Raw genomic sequence first — 19207 nt, forward strand, 5'->3', positions numbered from 1 at the left:
GACTCCGATTTTGATACAAGTGATTGAAAGCCAATGTGAGGTACCAGCATCGGCAGATTGGTCCCCAGCTGATGGTGGTGCTGAACAGGTTCGTGTATCTGACGTGCCTATGGCAGCATTCACTTGGGAGGACCGCCACTTACAATGACAAGAGTACAAACCAGACTGCGATGCACTGCGACCGTCATTGCCACCTACATCACACAAAGACAGCCTGGCAGCAAGCCTGTCGTGCATTCCTGGCAGCCACAGCATGCAGTAAAAGACATGTTATGTCGATTTCTGTCTGAAACAAGTGCTTTGTGTGCTTTACAGAAATGTGTTTTTTGGAGTAAATATGAGGCCCTCCAAGAGTTAAGGATATCTCTGTACTTTGCTCCATTCAGCTTCCTTTCATGCCTGTCTAATCTCCCAGTGCTGTCTGCTGAGAAACAACCCCACAGCAAGATGCAGCCACCACCGTGCTTCACCGCTGGAATATCATTGCACAGGTGACAAGCAGGGCCTGGCTTCCCACAGATGTAACGCTGAGAATTGAGGCCAAACCTTTTAATTTTGGTTTCATCAGACAAGAGAATGTTGCTTCCCACAGTCTGAGAGTCCTTTAGGTGCCCATTTTGCAAACTCCAAGCGGGCTTTTACGTGTTATCTCGACACTCTGTCGTAAAGTCCAGATTAGTGGAGTGCTGCAGTAGGGGTTGCCCTTCTGGACGTTCCTTCCATCTCAACAGAGGTTCTCTAGAGCTCAACCAGAGTGACAATCAGGTTCTTGGTCACCTTTCTTACAAAGGCCCTTCTAACCTCAATTGTTTAGGAAGAGCTGTGGTTTTTCCAGTCTTACTCCATTTAAGAATTATGGAGGCCATTGTGCTCTTGGGATACTTCAATGCTGCAGGAATGTTTTGTGGCTGTCCCCAGATCTGTGCCTTGACGCAATCCTGTCGCTAATCTCTGCAAGCAGTTCTCACCAACCATTGAAAAAACTTTGTATGTCACATCTTTTAAGTTTTTGGCAAATTGAGAGAATGACGTCGCCCCTATAATTAATGATCTCTAGACTTTAGACTGAGCTTCATGTTGTGACGATGCAGGTTCTGCTCCATGTTCCCATCTGGCTTCTGGGGAGCTCTCGAACCCGGCATGGTCGGTAATGTCACTGATGAGCTAGACAGTGAAGGCATCAACAACGAAGCAAGAGGATGGTGCAAAAAAGTATTTAAAAACAAAACCAAAAACTGTGTCTCAAATAGTTCTTAAATAAATAATCAACTAAAACAGGTGAACTGTGGAGGTTAAAATCCAATAAATAAATCCTTTCTAAAACGAGGTTAAAATGATAATGGCTGGAAGCAGTCTGGTCTTAAAACTGCAGTGCTTTCTTCTTTGTATTGGCGGCTCCCCTGCTTCTCCCATACGGGCCCCCGCAACAGGGGAGTCGCCCTACCAGCAAACGCAGCTCCCTCTTATTCCGATCCCCAGCTACGTAAGGCTCCAGCCGGACCGAGACTTGGGTTCCCTCTCCAGTGGACATGGCACTCAACACGCCCAAAGTCTCCTCGACTGGCGCTCCCTTCAATCTCCTCTGCCGGTCACTTCAGCTCTTCAAAACTGCTCAGCTGGAGCGACTGATTCATTCTGCCCCCCCCCCCCCCCCCGAGAGTTGGCCAAACACTCCTCCGGGGCTCTCCTACCAGCTGCATTCCACCTTCAACGAGCCTGCTCTCGCTCATGCTCTCACACACCGGCTTTCTCCTTCCTGCCGCCTTCTTCTACCTTAACCTCTGTTCCCGTTCTTTCCTTTTTTCTCACTCCCTTATCCACCTTGCGCTTCTACTATATATTATGGAGACGTGGACCAGGTGTAGCAATTAGCAGCTCCTGGCTTCAATCACGGATGCACCCGGGAACCGCTCCGGCCAGACTACCACGCCCCCTCGGCGATTATCTATTTAAAACTGGCCTTTTCAATTTGAGCTGTGGACCTGCTATAACACACACGTACACAATATTATTTTTTTCACAAATCAGCAACACCTGCCATTTAAATCACACAGTCGCAGCATTTAAATCACGTGATCGTGCTCTGACGTTGTCATTGGTAGGCGGCCTTTCCTCATTGGTCGGTGGAGTTGCTAGGTTTTTGTCTTGCAGTATGTAAAGTACTGTGTAGCTTCTTCCATCGTGCTATGACCAGAATGAAGACATATGTGGCCATCACCTCAACCTTATAACATCAGGAAAGACCTAGTAAATCCAAAAATGAAAATAAAAACACCTCAATTTCTAAACAAATGGCAGTCACGAGGTTTTTCCATTACACATGAGAGTTCCTTAGACCTCATGGCCTGGTTCTGCTCAACTATAGGACCTTCTGCTGACAGGGGTGTGCATTTCCTAATCAGTCCATTCAACTGAATTTACCACAGGGGGACTCCAAACGGGGCGTAGAAACACAGTGACGACCAACAGAATGGGAAACTTCCGAAGCAAAGGGTCTGAATATCTCTGTGTGATATTTCAATATTATATATTTGCAAAAATTCCTAAAATCCTGTTTTTGTTTGTGGGGGGGAAAAATAAATTATTTTTAGGAAACGGCTGCAACAGAACAGAAAAGTGAAAAACGTGAAGGGTCTGAAAACTTTTGGAAGGCGCTGTAAACCTTTAGTCTGTACAAGTGTGACTGGTAGGGGGGTCCAGGGTTGGCCCTTAAGGTCACAGTGATGGAGGGGTGTTTTATTCTTTGATTAACTTACTTTGTATTATTGTGTTAATTAAAAAGAGGAGAGTGGGGAGAGGATTATTGTTTTGTTTTTTTTGCTTGTTATTACTTCTTGTTGTCCCCTTTTGTTCCCTCATGTCACAAACAACTGGTCAAATGTAGATGCCTTTCTTCAAAGCTGGACACAAAAAAATGTAACAAGATCTTACCTTATAGGCACACAGAAGACGGAGATGCTCATTTGCTAGTAAAGTTATGTGAAATTCAGGTCAAAGGCATCTTTACATTAGGAGTCTGGGTAATTATTAAGCACGTAATTGGCGATACAGCTGAACAGCTCCACCACCCCACGTTTGGTACAAGTGTTTACCTCAGTGTCGCTGTTGAGATTCCACAGGTCAAGCCGGCCGACTCCATCAACACAGGCAAACACGGCAGGGTGGCTGGGAGACCACATGACATCATAAACATAGTCTGAGTTGTCCTCAAATGAGTACAGCGGCTTGTTATTCTGCATGGCAGGGGAAAAAAAATATGCTTGCTGTAAACAACAGTCATCAGCTTAAGAAATGCATTACAGTGCAGTTAGATCAACTGTGTACGCTCCCCTTAGCACAGACTGAAGCGCGAATGTTGCTGGAGTTTTCTTTTAAATGTGTAGCCAAAGGGGCAAACAGGTAAAGAAGAAACTCTAAGAAAAGTTTAACTTTATACCACGTGGTGTGGCAGACGGGAGGACTTTTGGGGCCTTCAAATCTCGACTTCATGTTATTTTGGACAGTCTTGGCAAATAGGATGGGTGAGCATGTCGGGCCGAATGGCCTGAGCTCATTACAACTGTTCTAATGTTCTAAAAAAGTAAATAGCACTAAAATGTCTGCAGGTCGTGATGAACATGATCAGCAGTACAAAACAAAATAAACAACGGGACGATTTTAAAGACATGCAAACACGATTCTGGACTTTTAGGGAAACACTGCTGTGTATATCAGCTTTTTAGAAGGAACCCATCTGAAAACTTAAATTTTGCCTAGAAGTACGTTTCTATACTTTAATTGCGTCTGAGTGACATACAGTACATACATAAGCACGCGATTCATTTACATGTATTCATTTAAAGGTGGCCCACCGATTTAAATAATACAGCACAGTGTGCCGGTTGGCAGATCAAGTGACCCAGTCCTGGTCAAAGAGTGAACCAGTGGTGCAGACTGAACAGAATGTACTTTATAGTCTAAAGGTCCAGCCACTACATGGCTACGCTATCGGCGTTCAAAAAGTAAAAAACACAAACACTAAAAACTCAGGGAATGCATCACATGTTACAGTACTTTCCAGCACAGCCTCCACTGACCAGTCTCAAAAATTATTTCTGCTGACCGCTGCTTTGACTTCATCTTCTGGGCCATATGATGAAAGGTTCACTTTAGGCGCTTTGACACCGGAGGAAAGTTTTTAAGAAATGGGGGCTTTTAAGAAACTCAGGAACTTTTGTAGCATTTCCAGCACATGAACTTGGGACTGTTTGTAGTTTCTGGTTCTTTTCTTACCTCCTACTCCAGTGTAGGTGCTTTTAGTTTAACCAGAAACTATCATGGGTGGGGTTCAGGCGACGAATTGATGGTTGAGAAGAAGCACTTGTCACTATTTTGCTAATCTATTAGGAGTTTGGACTTTGGAAAGATATCGGTGAAGATGGAGTGGCACACTTCACACCGCATCACTTCACAGCTGCCTCCCTGGTACACCACATCAAACATTAATCTCCGTCATGTAGTTGCGATCACTTTGAAGCAATAAGCTGTTGGGGTCTCTCCCTGATGCACCATGCCATGCACCACATCGAAGCAATAATCAATATGGTGCAGGGGATCCAATCATAACACACTTTACACTGCATCACTCTTCTTTGCAAGTCACATATTTTGCATAAAGGTTAAAAGTCCCTGTTTTGTGGTGGGAATGTAAGACACGAGCAATAGTGAACTCATTTGTTCCTAAAAACAAAGTTCCTGCGTGTGTCTACTAATGGATACTCTTACTATAAATTACTTTATGTACCATTAACAGCTTGAATCTTAAAATCTGACAACTACCCACTGCTAGTAATTTTGCAGTGTAGCAGGCATGTCACTTAATAACGTTAACATTCTGAGAGCCTTACTTATGGTTACCCGAGTTTAAAATAGGGATGCACCAAATTTTTGGCCACAAGAAATATCTGTCCAAAAATAGCAAAAAATAAATAAATAAATAAAAAAAAGCACATTACATATTTGGCCCAGTGTTTTCTTAAATTCTACATCAGCTTCAGTCAAAAATGATCATTTGGGAAATGGCAACATTATAATTATTCTGTAGTAGAAGACGGCACCCTAATTTACTTAATTTTAAGAGCTGATTGACAGACAGACGGATGGACATTTTAGTGTAGTCAGCAGGATAGATGGATAGATAGGAAAGACGCCATATACTAGATAGACAGATAATCATTAATTACATTTACATAGTGCTTTTCTCACTACTCAATGTAATTCAAAAACTGGAGGGTCGCTTCAATCATTGTTAATCTGCAACATCCACCTGGACGATGGAACAACAGCCAGTACTGCACCAGTACTCTCACCACACATTAGATGTTAGACGGTGAAGTAGTGAGAGAGAGAGAGACAGAGAGAATTAGAGACGGGGGTGATTAGGGGGCCAGAATCACTAGGCCATGGTGGGCAATTAAGCCTGGACATCTGGATGGCTGGATGGATAGATATGAAAGGCACTATATCAGACAGACAGACAGACAGATAGATAAATATGAAAGGCACTATATGATAGATAGATAGATAGATAGATAGATAGATAGATAGATAGATAGATAGATAGATAGATAGATAGATAGATAGATAGATAGATAGATATAAGGCACTATATAATAGATAGACAGTTTAGGTAGATAGATAGATATGGAAAGGCACTATATGACTGACTGACAGACAGACAGACAGATAGATATGAAAGGCACTATATGATAGATAGATAGATAGATAGATAGATAGATATGAAAGGCACTACATGACAGAAAGACAGAGAGACAGAGAGATAGATAGATAGATAGATATGAAAGGCACTATATGACAGACAGACAGATAGATATGAAATGCACTACATGACAGACAGACAGAAAGACAGATAGATAGATAGATAGATAGATAGATAGATAGATAGATAGATAGATAGATAGATAGATAGATAGATAGATAGATAGATAGATAGATAGATAGAGATAAGGCACTATATAATAGATAGACAGACAGTTTAGGTAGATAGATAGATATATAAAGGCACTATATGACAGATAGATAGATAGATAGATAGATAGATAGATAGATAGATAGATAGATAGATAGAGATAAGGCACTATATAATAGACAGACAGATAGATAGATAGATAGATAGATAGATAGATAGATAGATAGATAGATAGATAGATAGATAGATAGATAGATAGATAGATAGATAGATAGATAGATATAAGGCACTATATAATAGATAGACAGTTTAGGTAGATAGATAGATATGGAAAGGCACTATATGACTGACTGACAGACAGACAGACAGATAGATATGAAAGGCACTATATGATAGATAGATAGATAGATAGATAGATAGATAGATAGATAGATAGATAGATAGATAGATAGATAGATAGATAGATAGATATGAAAGGCACTACATGACAGAAAGACAGAGAGACAGAGAGATAGATAGATAGATAGATATGAAAGGCACTATATGACAGACAGACAGATAGATATGAAATGCACTACATGACAGACAGACAGAAAGACAGATAGATAGATAGATAGATAGATAGATAGATAGATAGATAGATAGATAGATAGATAGATAGATAGATAGATAGATAGATAGATAGAGATAAGGCACTATATAATAGATAGACAGACAGTTTAGGTAGATAGATAGATATATAAAGGCACTATATGACAGATAGATAGATAGATAGATAGATAGATAGATAGATAGATAGATAGATAGAGATAAGGCACTATATAATAGACAGACAGATAGATAGATAGATAGATAGATAGATAGATAGATAGATAGATAGATAGATAGATAGATAGATAGATATAAGGCACTATATAATAGATAGACAGACAGTTTAGGTAGATAGATAGATATATAAAGGCACTATATGACAGATAGATAGATAGATAGATAGATAGATAGATAGATAGATAGATAGATAGATAGATAGATAGATAGATAGATAGAGATAAGGCACTATATAATAGACAGACAGATAGATAGATAGATAGATAGATAGATAGATAGATAGATAGATAGATAGATAGATAGATAGATAGATAGATATAAGGCACTATATAATAGATAGACAGACAGTTTAGGTAGATAGATAGATATATAAAGGCACTATATGACAGATAGATAGATAGATAGATAGATAGATAGATAGATAGATAGATAGATAGATAGATAGATAGATAGATAGAGATAAGGCACTATATAATAGATAGATAGATAGATAGATAGATAGATAGATAGATAGATAGATAGATAGATAGATAGATAGATAGATAGAGATAAGGCACTATATAATAGACAGACAGACAGACAGATAGATAGATAGATAGATAGATAGATAGATAGATAGATAGATAGATAGATAGATAGATAGATAGATATGAAAGGCACTACATGACAGAAAGACAGAGAGACAGAGAGATAGATAGATAGATAGATATGAAAGGCACTATATGACAGACAGACAGATAGATATGAAATGCACTACATGACAGACAGACAGAAAGACAGATAGATAGATAGATAGATAGATAGATAGATAGATAGATAGATAGATATGAAAGGCACTATATGACTGACTGACTGACAGACAGACAGACAGACAGATAGATATGAAAGGCACTATATGATAGATAGATAGATAGATAGATAGATAGATAGATAGATAGATAGATAGATAGATAGATAGAGATAAGGCACTATATAATAGATAGACAGACAGTTTAGGTAGATAGATAGATATATAAAGGCACTATATGACAGATAGATAGATAGATAGATAGATAGATAGATAGATAGATAGATAGATAGATAGAGATAAGGCACTATATAATAGACAGACAGATAGATAGATAGATAGATAGATAGATAGATAGATAGATAGATAGATAGATAGATAGATAGATAGATAGATAGATAGATAGATAGATATAAGGCACTATATAATAGATAGACAGACAGTTTAGGTAGATAGATAGATATATAAAGGCACTATATGACAGATAGATAGATAGATAGATAGATAGATAGATAGATAGATAGATAGATAGATAGATAGATAGATAGATAGATAGAGATAAGGCACTATATAATAGACAGACAGATAGATAGATAGATAGATAGATAGATAGATAGATAGATAGATAGATAGATAGATAGATAGATAGATAGATAGATATAAGGCACTATATAATAGATAGACAGACAGTTTAGGTAGATAGATAGATATATAAAGGCACTATATGACAGATAGATAGATAGATAGATAGATAGATAGATAGATAGATAGATAGATAGATAGATAGATAGATAGATAGATAGAGATAAGGCACTATATAATAGATAGATAGATAGATAGATAGATAGATAGATAGATAGATAGATAGATAGATAGATAGATAGATAGATAGAGATAAGGCACTATATAATAGACAGACAGACAGACAGATAGATAGATAGATAGATAGATAGATAGATAGATAGATAGATAGATAGATAGATAGATAGATAGATAGATAGATGAAAGGTTAATTAAGGGGGAAATGTACCTTTCTACAGATGTTCAAGAAATAACTAAATAAATATTATAACAAACACCACCTTTTACTGAAATACATACCAGAATTACTAAAATGAAGGAAAATGTCTGACTTGGGTGCAAATGAAATGAGGAACTATAAAGGCGTCTTGTTTTAGATTTGGAGGAGCCCCATTCACACCTGTGCTGAGCAATTTTTTGTTGGTTGAAAGTATTTAATTCTAGCATGTCAGAGAAAGGATGCATAGTGAATATATCCCAAAATGCCTTACTAATACAGGTATGCCTGTATATTTGAACAGCACAGTGTGAATATTTGGATATATGTGTATTTATATTCTTGAAAATCAATCAAAATGTTTTATTTTACTTGCATTTATTTCTGTGTAACATACTGCAGTATAACCAAAGGAAAATTAATCATTACATATAAGTAATTTAAGATTGAACAGCAAGTTTAGAGTGGTGCCTCAAACGTGAAGGGTTGCTGAAGCACAGACATACCTTGGTTGTCCACAGTTTCACTGTCCAGTCAAAGGAAGACGTTACAAAAAGATGAGAGAAGTCAACTGGCCCTGCAGCAGTATGGCAGTGAATCCCAGTAATTGGTCCCTGATGACCCTCAAACATCTCACTGATTCCAGCTTTGCTATAAAAGAAGACAGTAATCCCAATGAGCTACTGATACTAAACATTATAAAAGATGCAGCACAGCGGGTATCACATTTATAACAACACATTTCCAAACAAAAAAAAATAATGTATGCCACATTAAAGAGCTTTTCAGCATGAGCACCACTGACAATTACAGTGACAAATACAGTTGAAATTTCCGAGTTCCTAGTCAGAATTTTCACTGTAATTCCCTCTTAAGTCAGATTTCCAACTTGGAAACTTGGGGCTGGTGTGTCAAGTCTGAGTTTATCTGACTTCAGATTATGACATCAATTCAAAATGGCCATATACACTACACACTTCAGTGAAAGCCGTAGTATCACACTATTTATTAGCACTTCTGTCTATTTGTGTCTCACTAGATCAGACGTACACACAGGATTGTCCAACTTCTACCCGTGGACATGTTGCTATTGTGTTTGGATGCGCAAAATACAGAGTAGTGCATTGTTAACAACTGCAATTTATTTCAATGGAGCAAGCATAACAAAGGTTTTCCTGGACATGTCCAGGATGGTTTTCTGAACTTTTCACTGGAAAGTGGTCAACTCGGGTGTGACATCTTTCCCAGCTCCAACATCTGAAGTAAATGGAAAGTAAGCAATACAACTTTAAGCCAGCAACACAATACATGACTTCTAGTCTGGAGGGGATGTCAAACTTGATGACTGCTGTTGCACATCTCATTGCTGGATCATGTCAGAATACACACCTAGAAATCGCAGGGCATGTCAAATAATGCGACTCTGTGATGACTTTGTTGCACAATTGCACATTTCTAAAGTGTCTCGACCTCGCCCTTTCTTCCTGACAATCAAAAAAGTGCTGCCTGACAGAGCTGGTGCCGTGTGACTGTTTTCCAGGTCCAGTGGGTTCAGCCGCAATCACAGCTTTTTTTCCCATTTTGTCGTAGTACGAAAAACACAAGAGATCAGACAGATAAGTCTCTCTTCTATATACGAGGTCCAAAACACCCGCGTTCCTTAGTTCTCCTCAATACATTCTATGCACTGTACTTCCAGGTGAGCTCTCATTGGCTGTCAGAGTCCAACCCAATGACCTAAGATGAAATCCATGGACTGGTTAGACTACTCCAGTGGTGGTCTGGAAAAATCATGTAATGTGACAGGTCATTTAGTCCAATGAACAAGACACCAACAGAGTAAAGAGAACACAGACTATAGAATAAATGAAAATAACGCAATAAAGAAGTTAGTCTTTACCCTGAAACTGAACTCCACAGACAGGGAGCAAGCAAGAGAAGGGTAATGCAGAGAGAATCAACGTCTGCAAACTGGAGTCCAGTGAAGCTTTGAACAGTCATTTACAATACTAATAGTCCCCCGTGGCTTTGCCCGCTTATTAGTGAAACAGGACAGTGAGGAGGGTCCTGCCCAGCTCTCTCCTCCTGACGTCACTCTTCCCCCTCCCCTTGGCCCGCAGCCTCTGTCTCGGATTAGCGTGACTATATCACTCCTGCAAGCGAACTATGAGAGAAGTTGCAAAATCAACCAGAATTTTCAAGCAAATTATAGAAAGAAAAAGATCTAAATCTGTTAAATAGTTCACTAGCTAAGCGGAGTTAAGGTTACGCCCTGAGGCAGACTCGTGAGTGAGGAGGGCCCCGCAGCCCGATGAGTCTCTCTTGGATTTGCGCTAATAAATCGCTACTGCAAACGAACTATGATACTTAGCGTGATGAGAAAGTCGCAAAATCAACTGAATGTTCAAGCAAATTATAGAAAAAAAAAAACAAATTTAAATCCGTCAAGTAGTTCTCTTGTGAAAAGAGGGTCCAAAAAACTATAAGAAATTTCATGCTTGGACCACAAAATTTTTAAAACTGTTTCTTAGCGAGCACCTACGGGCCAAATTTCAAGTCCCAAGTCCTCATGGTTCGGGATATTTCATGATGAGTGACTCAGCGGTATTTGGCTTGTATACGTTGTGGAAGGACAGCTCCCGAGCACAGACAGACAGACACCAAATGTCCAAAAACACACACGTTTATTCTTCCAGGAACACGCCTGCACCCACAATATAGTGCACAAGCCCCAATAGTCTCTCTTCATCTTCTCTCGCCTCTGTGCCCCTCCTCACAATCTCCGTCTCCTTCCTCCCGAATTCCGGCTTGTCTACTGGAGGGAGGCGGCCTATTTTATAACAACCCGGATGTGGTCCTGGTGCTCCGTAACGACCTTCCGGTGGCACTAAATGGTGTGGCGGAAGTTCTGCCATCCATGGCTCCACAATCCTCTGGGCGCCCCCTTGCGGTGGCCACGGTCCCCCCATAGGGTTGAGCTTCCATGCTCAGGTCCCGTGGCCCCCAAACAGACCAGGACGACTGCCCTCTTGTGACCCAGGGGAGATATGGTGCCTCTCCCGGTCCTTGCAGCCGTCCGCCACAATATATAGATTGCAGAAGATGCAGTACCATAATGCCCTGGCTGACAAGCACATTTTATATTACGAGGGCAATCCCAAAAGTAAGGTCTCCTATTTTTTTAGAAATACAACCGTTTATTTTCTATAATGTTTACATCATTTTAAAGGTTAAAGACTTATTTGTTTTTCTACATAATCGCCATTTCGGTCGATGCATTTTTGTAGACACTGTGGTAGTTTTAGAATACCCATGTCATACCAGCTCGCCGCCATGTCCTTCAGGAAGCGTTGAACCTCATCTTTCACCTCTTCATCGGAGCAGAATCGCCTTCCGGACAAATGTTCTTTCAACTTAGGGAACAGGTGGTAGTCACTGGGTGCCAAGTCCGGACTATAGGGTGGGTGGGTGATGAAGTTCCAACCGCCGATCTTTTTTGTTGTTTTCCTCAACCTTCGCGACTGTCTCGTCAGAAATTAAAGGTCTCCTGTGTGAACTTCACACTTGGCGGTAGCATTCAACAGGAGCTCCATTTTCAAGGGCTGCCAAGCCAAGATTGAGCATCCCAGCGAAGCCACACATGCTTGTTTGGGAGCGGAGGAAGCACCAATCACAACAGTGTGGCCAACTGCCGTATGAATAGTTGCTCTACATTCCCACCGCTTTGGAGACCTTACTTTTGGGATTGCCCTCGTATATACAACAGTACACGGCCTTTCAGCAGTGAACACTCAGACATGTTTACCAGTACTGTCATTTGTGTTTAAAGCTATTCGCATGTTAAAACAATTACAAGCCCAGCCAGGTTATTGATTTCGTCAGCGTCATACAATACATTAGAAGCTGAGAATACAGCGTTCAACTCTTGTGTGTTTCTCAGGCCAACACCTCAGCACTACTGGGCACAACTGCTAATAAAGCTCCCTCTATTATCATACACATAACTCTTATTTCCTGATATTTATACATGCAAATTCATGTGAACACTTCTCCAGTGTTGGTCATCTACTTATACTAGTAAGCCCGCGATTCGCTAGCGAATCGGAAATCTAAGAATGGCAATCAGTTTCTGTTCTGTCCAATATCTGGATGGATGACATATCATGGAGGGTGGGCGCGTCTGGGGACATGTCATCTAACTACATAAGCATATCTGTAGTAAAGTGGTCTCGTTTTGTGGAGACGTGATTCCGATGTCTTTGCTGACACCGACTGCTGGCAGTGTTTTGCACAGCAAGTTCAGTTTACAGGTTGTGGTGTTCATGTGCCAGCCACTGAGTGTGGGAAGCCGCTGGGTTAGAGTCTGTGACCGTTATGTGATCTATATTACTGGCACAGTGGATTAGAGCAAGTGTAGCTCACAGGTTGTGTTGTTTGGGCGCCACGTACTGACTCTGGGAAGCCGCTGCATTTGACTCTGGGGCGGGCGCCACGGCACATAACGTTATGTTATTTGGGCGCCACCTACTGACTCCGGGAAGCCGCTGCGTTTTGGGAAGCCGCTGCGTTTGACTCTGGGGCGGGCGCCACGGCACATAACATTGTGTTATTTGGGTGCCACCTACTGACTCCGGGAAGCTGCCGCGGTTTGGGAAGCCGCTGCATTTGACTCTGGGGCGGGCGCCACGGCACATAACGTTATGTTATTTGGGCGCCACCTACTGACTCCGGGAAGCCGCTGCGTTTTGGGAAGCCGCTGCGTTTGACTCTGGGGCGGGCGCCACGGCACATAACATTGTGTTATTTGGGTGCCACCTACTGACTCCGGGAAGCTGCCGCGGTTTGGGAAGCCGCTGCATTTGACTCTGGGGCGGGCGCCACAGCGTTTTGGGACGCCGCTGCGTTTGACTCTGGACTCTGGGGCGGGCGCCAAACTGAATGACCGTTATGTGATCTACATTACTGGCACAGTGGATTACAGCAAGTCTAGTTTACAGGTGGCGGGCTCGTTACAGTGCGGCAGTGCACGTGACAGTTGGTTTGAGCCGTGACTCCTATCGCAAGTGCGTTGTAGGCGCACACGTTGTCACAGCATGGACCTGTGGGGATTCCATCCGTACTGTAATACAACCTTCGAATCCTCTCGTTTCTTTTTTTGCTCTGTGGCGGGCGGCAGTGCGCGTGCACCTCGATGTGCCCAGCGCCCATATCCGGTTTACAACCTTCAGTTAGTAGGATGGATAATATGCTACCGTGGCTGTCAGTTTGTCTGTCCAGGATTTTAAATCACCTGTAGCTCACAAACCGTTTGACCTATTGACCTGAAATGTGGTACACATATACTAAGTGACGTTTACTATCCGCTTTCGGGGTGATGATTGACCTCCAAGGTTATTCCTCTTTCTATTTTTTTTTTATTGTAGAATCAAATCTCGGCAGCATGGCCGCCGTTCTCATCCCTACCACCTTCGCTGTCACTTCCCCTACCTCTTCATATCTTAAGTCATTCTTGAGGCAGATTGAAGAGCTTAAGTGAAAAATGAAAGAAATGTACAAAGTAACTGCAACACAAACACTGACTTAATCCGTTTTAATGCGAAAAGATCCCGACGGAAGAAGAGAAGAAGTGGGCCACATGGGTGGAGACAAGAAAAGCTGCTCAGGAAGAAGCACACATATCAACCTCTGAGCAAACAAATGGTAAACGTACAGAGAAAGAGGATGGAAACTAGGAACGCTCAAGTCAAGTGGATTCTCTGCAGTGCGCCATTACTGGTATGGAGATATTACAGTTTAAACAGAAGCACTGTCTGAAGAGATGCCAGCTTATGTCATCTTTGAAGTGTGCATTCTCATGTCTTTCTTTTGCTGTATCACTTGAGAGCAGCTTCACAGTTAAAGAAAAAGCGGTTTCCAGCATTGTTGGGAAGCGATTTCCTAATACAATCCCTCTATTTCAATCCAGCTCTCAGCCAGTTCAAATCTTGACCTTTGTTTCTGTCATTGCTACAGAAAATGCCATGCAATACACTGAAATGGAATTAAACGGACAAAGCTGGCTTTTAAGAGTTTGTGTTATTTATGTTGTACAAAAGACGAAACTGTTTTGTAGTTTCAGCTCTTAAGAGAGTAATGTAATTCCAATCAAAGGCTTTTTATTTGGGTGCTTCTTGTAATCAAGACAAGTTAAAGGGCAACTACACCACACACTAATCCTGCTGCCCTTCAACAAAGAGAGCAAGCAATTTATGTTTTACCTTCCATGGCGGCAGGCAGTGTACACAGAGCCCTCTTCACTTCCAACCACAAAGTTATTCACGTCTCCCAGAGGGAAGGACATGCAGGTGACAGCCACTGCCTTGGACTGCTTGTGGACGAGCTCCATACTGTCCTGTTAAACACAGCAAAATGAGAGACATGTTCCATTAGCGTGAAATGTGGGAGCCCATGCCCCTTGTGCAGAAGACGAATAAAGCATCATAACAATTAGCAATGTACAGAAACGGAAACACAAATCCAGCAAAGCACCTGCAAAATCAAAAAAAGAGCAAAGCTTATCAGCTGAAATGACTAAGCCTGAAAACTAAAATGAAAAGAAGCTTGAAAACCGTTTTTAAATTGTGTTTACGTTATGATGTGTGTATTTAGCATCGTTAAAAAACATTTGCACAGGCATTTGATGACATTTTTGTAACAATTTCTCACTGCAAAAGTACTAAGCACTAAACCGAAACTGTTTATTTAGAAATAATGTAGTCTCTCCGAGATTGCGGAAATGTCATTTCTTAGGCTGATTTACTTTTGCAATATACACATCTTTTCAATTTAAAATTTCAGAAAAATGATTCACGCCACATCCCTTTCATGCCAAAATCAAATGTTTTCAGAATTAGATTACACCTTATGCAGAAATGCATACAGTGGATCCAGAAAGTACACTTTATTGTGTCAGAGATTTCACTTTAAATGGAAAAATTTGCCACTTTTGCCAAACAGTCTACACTCAATAACCCATAATGACAAAATGAAAAAAAAATGTTTGCAGAAAGGGTTTATTAAAAATCACAGACTGAAATCTGTCATTCGTGTAAGTATTCAGACCCTTTGCTGTGGCACTCCAAATTGTGCGTCCTTGTTTGCCTCAATTCTCCTTGAGATGCGGTCCACCTGTGGCAAATCCAACTGGTTGGACATTGTGTAGAAAGGGACACATGTACTCGTGTATAGAGGATGAAGTGTTGGATCGGTGCTAAACGTTTCACTTTTGTACTGATACCAGCTTTAGGACCTCAGTACCAGTACTGAAACAAATAACAGATACCACTCCATCCTGCACACCGTCTCACAGATGCTTCGATCTCCCAGCCCGCAAACCCACAAGCCTCCCTGCTTCACTGCATTACACAAATCCTTAAGAGGGGTGTCCCTTTGAATTTGGCAGCACATTTATATAAATACTAGCAAAATACCCGCGATTCGCAGCGCGAAGTACTGCTTTGAAATTTTTATTAAGAAGAAAAGTAAACCTTTTTAAACTGAGGGAAAAAATACCAATAATTATTTGTTAAGGATCTGTTTGTATACCACGTTGTCAGTTCAGCCCTCCGGTTGTAATATGACCAAGCTGTGTGCTGAGCTTACTCTTGAGCATGCAACGTACAGTTGGCCATGTGAAAAGCAATGCTGCCTCAAATAAATGCCAACCCTTTTGTAGGGTCTGTCCCTGAGACTTATTAATTGCCATTGCGAAGCAGATCCATACTGGAAATTGGAGGCGTTTGAATTGAAATGGGAGATCAGAGGGTATAACGGGGATGCGAGGAATAAAAACTCTCTCCCCTGAGCCACCGCCAGTAAAAACAGTTGCCTCAATGAGATTCTTTTGCAGACACGTGACCTGAAGTTTCGTGCCGTTACAAAGTTTCGGTGTAAGTTTCTCAGTAACATTATTGGTGCCCCAACCTTAAAAATTAGATTATGCTCAGGAGTGCCTGGAGGATTCACAGTGTGGAGAAACTCTACCGGATAGTGCACTGTGTCTTCCCCTTCTACAACTGAATCCACGTGAATACCGTGGCGAAGCAAGGAAGGGAATGAAGAGACCAGAGCGACAGACGGCCTTATATTGGCAGACAGCCAACTACGTGGGAGGCGTGGGGATGGGGGACCCAACGCCGCCTCACACGGCGACCGAGCTACAGGCTATGGACGTATATATGTACGTAAGTAGGATTCAGTTAGCGTTGGCAACCCGCGTACCAAATTTCTTGAAGATGGGCCCATAAGTAATAAAGACCGTTGGAAAGTTCAATATGGCGGCCGACAGTGGCGTCATACCACCGAAATAAGTACGTACATCGGTTTCAGTTAGCGCAGGGAAGCCGCCTACCAAATTTCGTGAAGATGGGGCCATAAATAAGAAAGTTTAACATGGCGGACGTTGTCGACCGTTATGCGTTGAATTTCGAAATGAAACCTGCTTAACTTTTGTAAGTAAGCTGTAAGGAATGAGCCTGCCAAATTTCAGCCCTCTACCTACACGGGAAGTTGGAGAATTAGTGATGAGTGAATTAGTGAGTGAGGGCTTTGCCTTTTATTAGTATAGATGTATGTTTGAAGAGTGGAATAACCAGCCCCATAACAACTTTGTGATTCTAGCTAGATGTAAAATGTACGAGGGGGAGTCAAGCTAAAGTAAGAAAATGATATTTATCAGAAAATGAAATAATCCTTAACACAACTAATCATGTCATTTCTCAATGTCGTCTCCACCCTTCTCAATGCACTTTTGCCACCTGCCTGGCACCTGCCATAGCTTGACTCCCCCTTGTATAATTAATCAAAGAGCATGGGGTGGGGGTTTTCCCTTTAAAGTTCTGACTGCATTGAAAAACTAGTGAGCAAGAGGTGCTTAAAAATTACTGTTTACTTCCAGTACCAAAATAAACAAAATGCTGGGATCAAATCATTTTAAAGGCTGGATTTTTCTGTACCAGTACACCACACAATAATAAGGTCCCACAATTCACACTGCATGTCAGGTCAGAAACCAAGCCATGAAGTTCAAGGAACTCTCTGTAGACCTCCACCATCAAACAGTGGTGAGGTATAGATCAGGACAAAGGGATGAACCATTTCATGAACCGTATCATGACTTACAAACCTGACCGCACATTCAGATCTCAAGATGCCGGTCTGCTTATGGTTCCAAGGATTAATAAAATAACAGTGGGAGGTCGAGCTTTTAGTTGCAGGGCCCCTAAACTGTGGAGTGGTCTGCCTGCCACTATAAGAGACGCCCCTTCAGTCTCAACTTTTATATCCTGGCTGAAGACTCACGACTTCAGTTTAGGACACCCTGACTAGAGCTGCTGATTAACTGTACAGACTGCATCTCTGTTGTTAGTCATTAGCACTAAAACATAACATGATAGTTAGAATTTGTTACTAACCCTCACCTATTCTGTTTCTCTTCTCGGTACTCAAATGTTGCACTTGGTGCCACGGCCCACCTGCCAAGTTGTTCTGCCTGCCTAAGGTAAGGATTACAGGAGTCGTGGGGTAGAGGGGTCCTTTCATCAGATTGGCTGGCCCAACACTGACTCGGCTGTGGAATGGCCAAATGGGAGAGGCAGCTTGATGGCTGAGGTCTTCAGGACTCTAAACAAATCCAAATCATATTATGGGATATGATCTACTGTTGAGTTCTGCTCTGTACTTGTACATTTTGTATTTTTTATACTGTATTGAGGATGGGCAGCATGGAGACGCAGTGGGTAGCGCTGCTGCTTCGCAGTTAGGAAACTTGGGTTCTTTTCCCGGGTCCTCCCTACGTGGAGTTTGCATGTTCTCCCCGTGTCTGCGTGGGTTTCCTCCGGGTAGTCCGGTTTCCTCCCACAGTTCAATGCATGAAGGTTAGGTGCACTGGCGATATTAAATTGTCCCTAGTGTGTGCTTGGTGTGTGTGTGTGTGTGCCCTGCCCAGGTTTTGTTTCCTGCCTTGTGCCCTGTGTTGGCTGGGATTGGCTCCAGCAGACCCCCATGACCCTGTAGTTAGGATATAGTGATTTGGATAATGGATGGATGGATGTATTGAGGGTTTGTTCTGTTCTGTGTATTGTATTGACCCCCTTCTTTTTGACACGCACTGCACGCCTATCCTACCTGGAAAGGGGTCTCTCTTTGAACTGCCTTTCCTGAGGTTTCTTCCATTTTTTCCCTGCAAGGGTTTTTTTGGGAGTTTTTCCTTGTCTTCTTAGAGAGTCAAGGCTGGGGGGCTGTCAAGAGGCAGGGCCTGTTAAAGCCCATTGTGACACTGTGTGATTTTGGGCTATACAAAAAATAAATAGTATTGTATTGTTTTAGGCATATGACAGCAAACTTGGAGTTTGCCAAAAGGAATTTAAAAGATTCTGGTCTTGGGCCCAACTCTAAGCACTATTTCAGATGAAGACCAGGCAGTGCTCAACACCTGCCAAATACCATCACTAAGGTGAAGCATGGTGGTGGCAGCATCATGCTATGAGGTGCTTCACAGTGGCAGGGATGGGGAGATTGGACAGAATTGATGGAAGGAGGAATGGAGTAAAACTCAGAGAGGACTCTA

General features: G+C 41.7%; 1 protein-coding gene across 6 annotated transcripts in view; it reads right to left on the bottom strand.

Moving 5' to 3' along the window:
- LOC114655371 (cytoplasmic dynein 1 intermediate chain 2) overlaps positions 1-19207 on the bottom strand; it is a 171047-nt gene that overhangs the window by 15561 nt on the left and 136279 nt on the right. For all 6 annotated transcript variants that reach the window (XM_028806304.2, XM_028806302.2, XM_051930632.1 and 3 more), the window contains 3 exons: positions 14859-14992; positions 9108-9252; positions 3093-3233 (listed from right to left, as the gene is read on the bottom strand). In XM_028806304.2, coding sequence (XP_028662137.1) covers positions 3093-3233; positions 9108-9252; positions 14859-14992 — 420 coding nt within the window. The remainder of the gene's footprint in view (positions 1-3092; positions 3234-9107; positions 9253-14858; positions 14993-19207) is intronic.

Source organism: Erpetoichthys calabaricus, chromosome 8, assembly GCF_900747795.2.
Source record: "Erpetoichthys calabaricus chromosome 8, fErpCal1.3, whole genome shotgun sequence".
In the NCBI taxonomy this organism is placed as follows: Eukaryota; Metazoa; Chordata; class Cladistia; order Polypteriformes; family Polypteridae; genus Erpetoichthys; species Erpetoichthys calabaricus.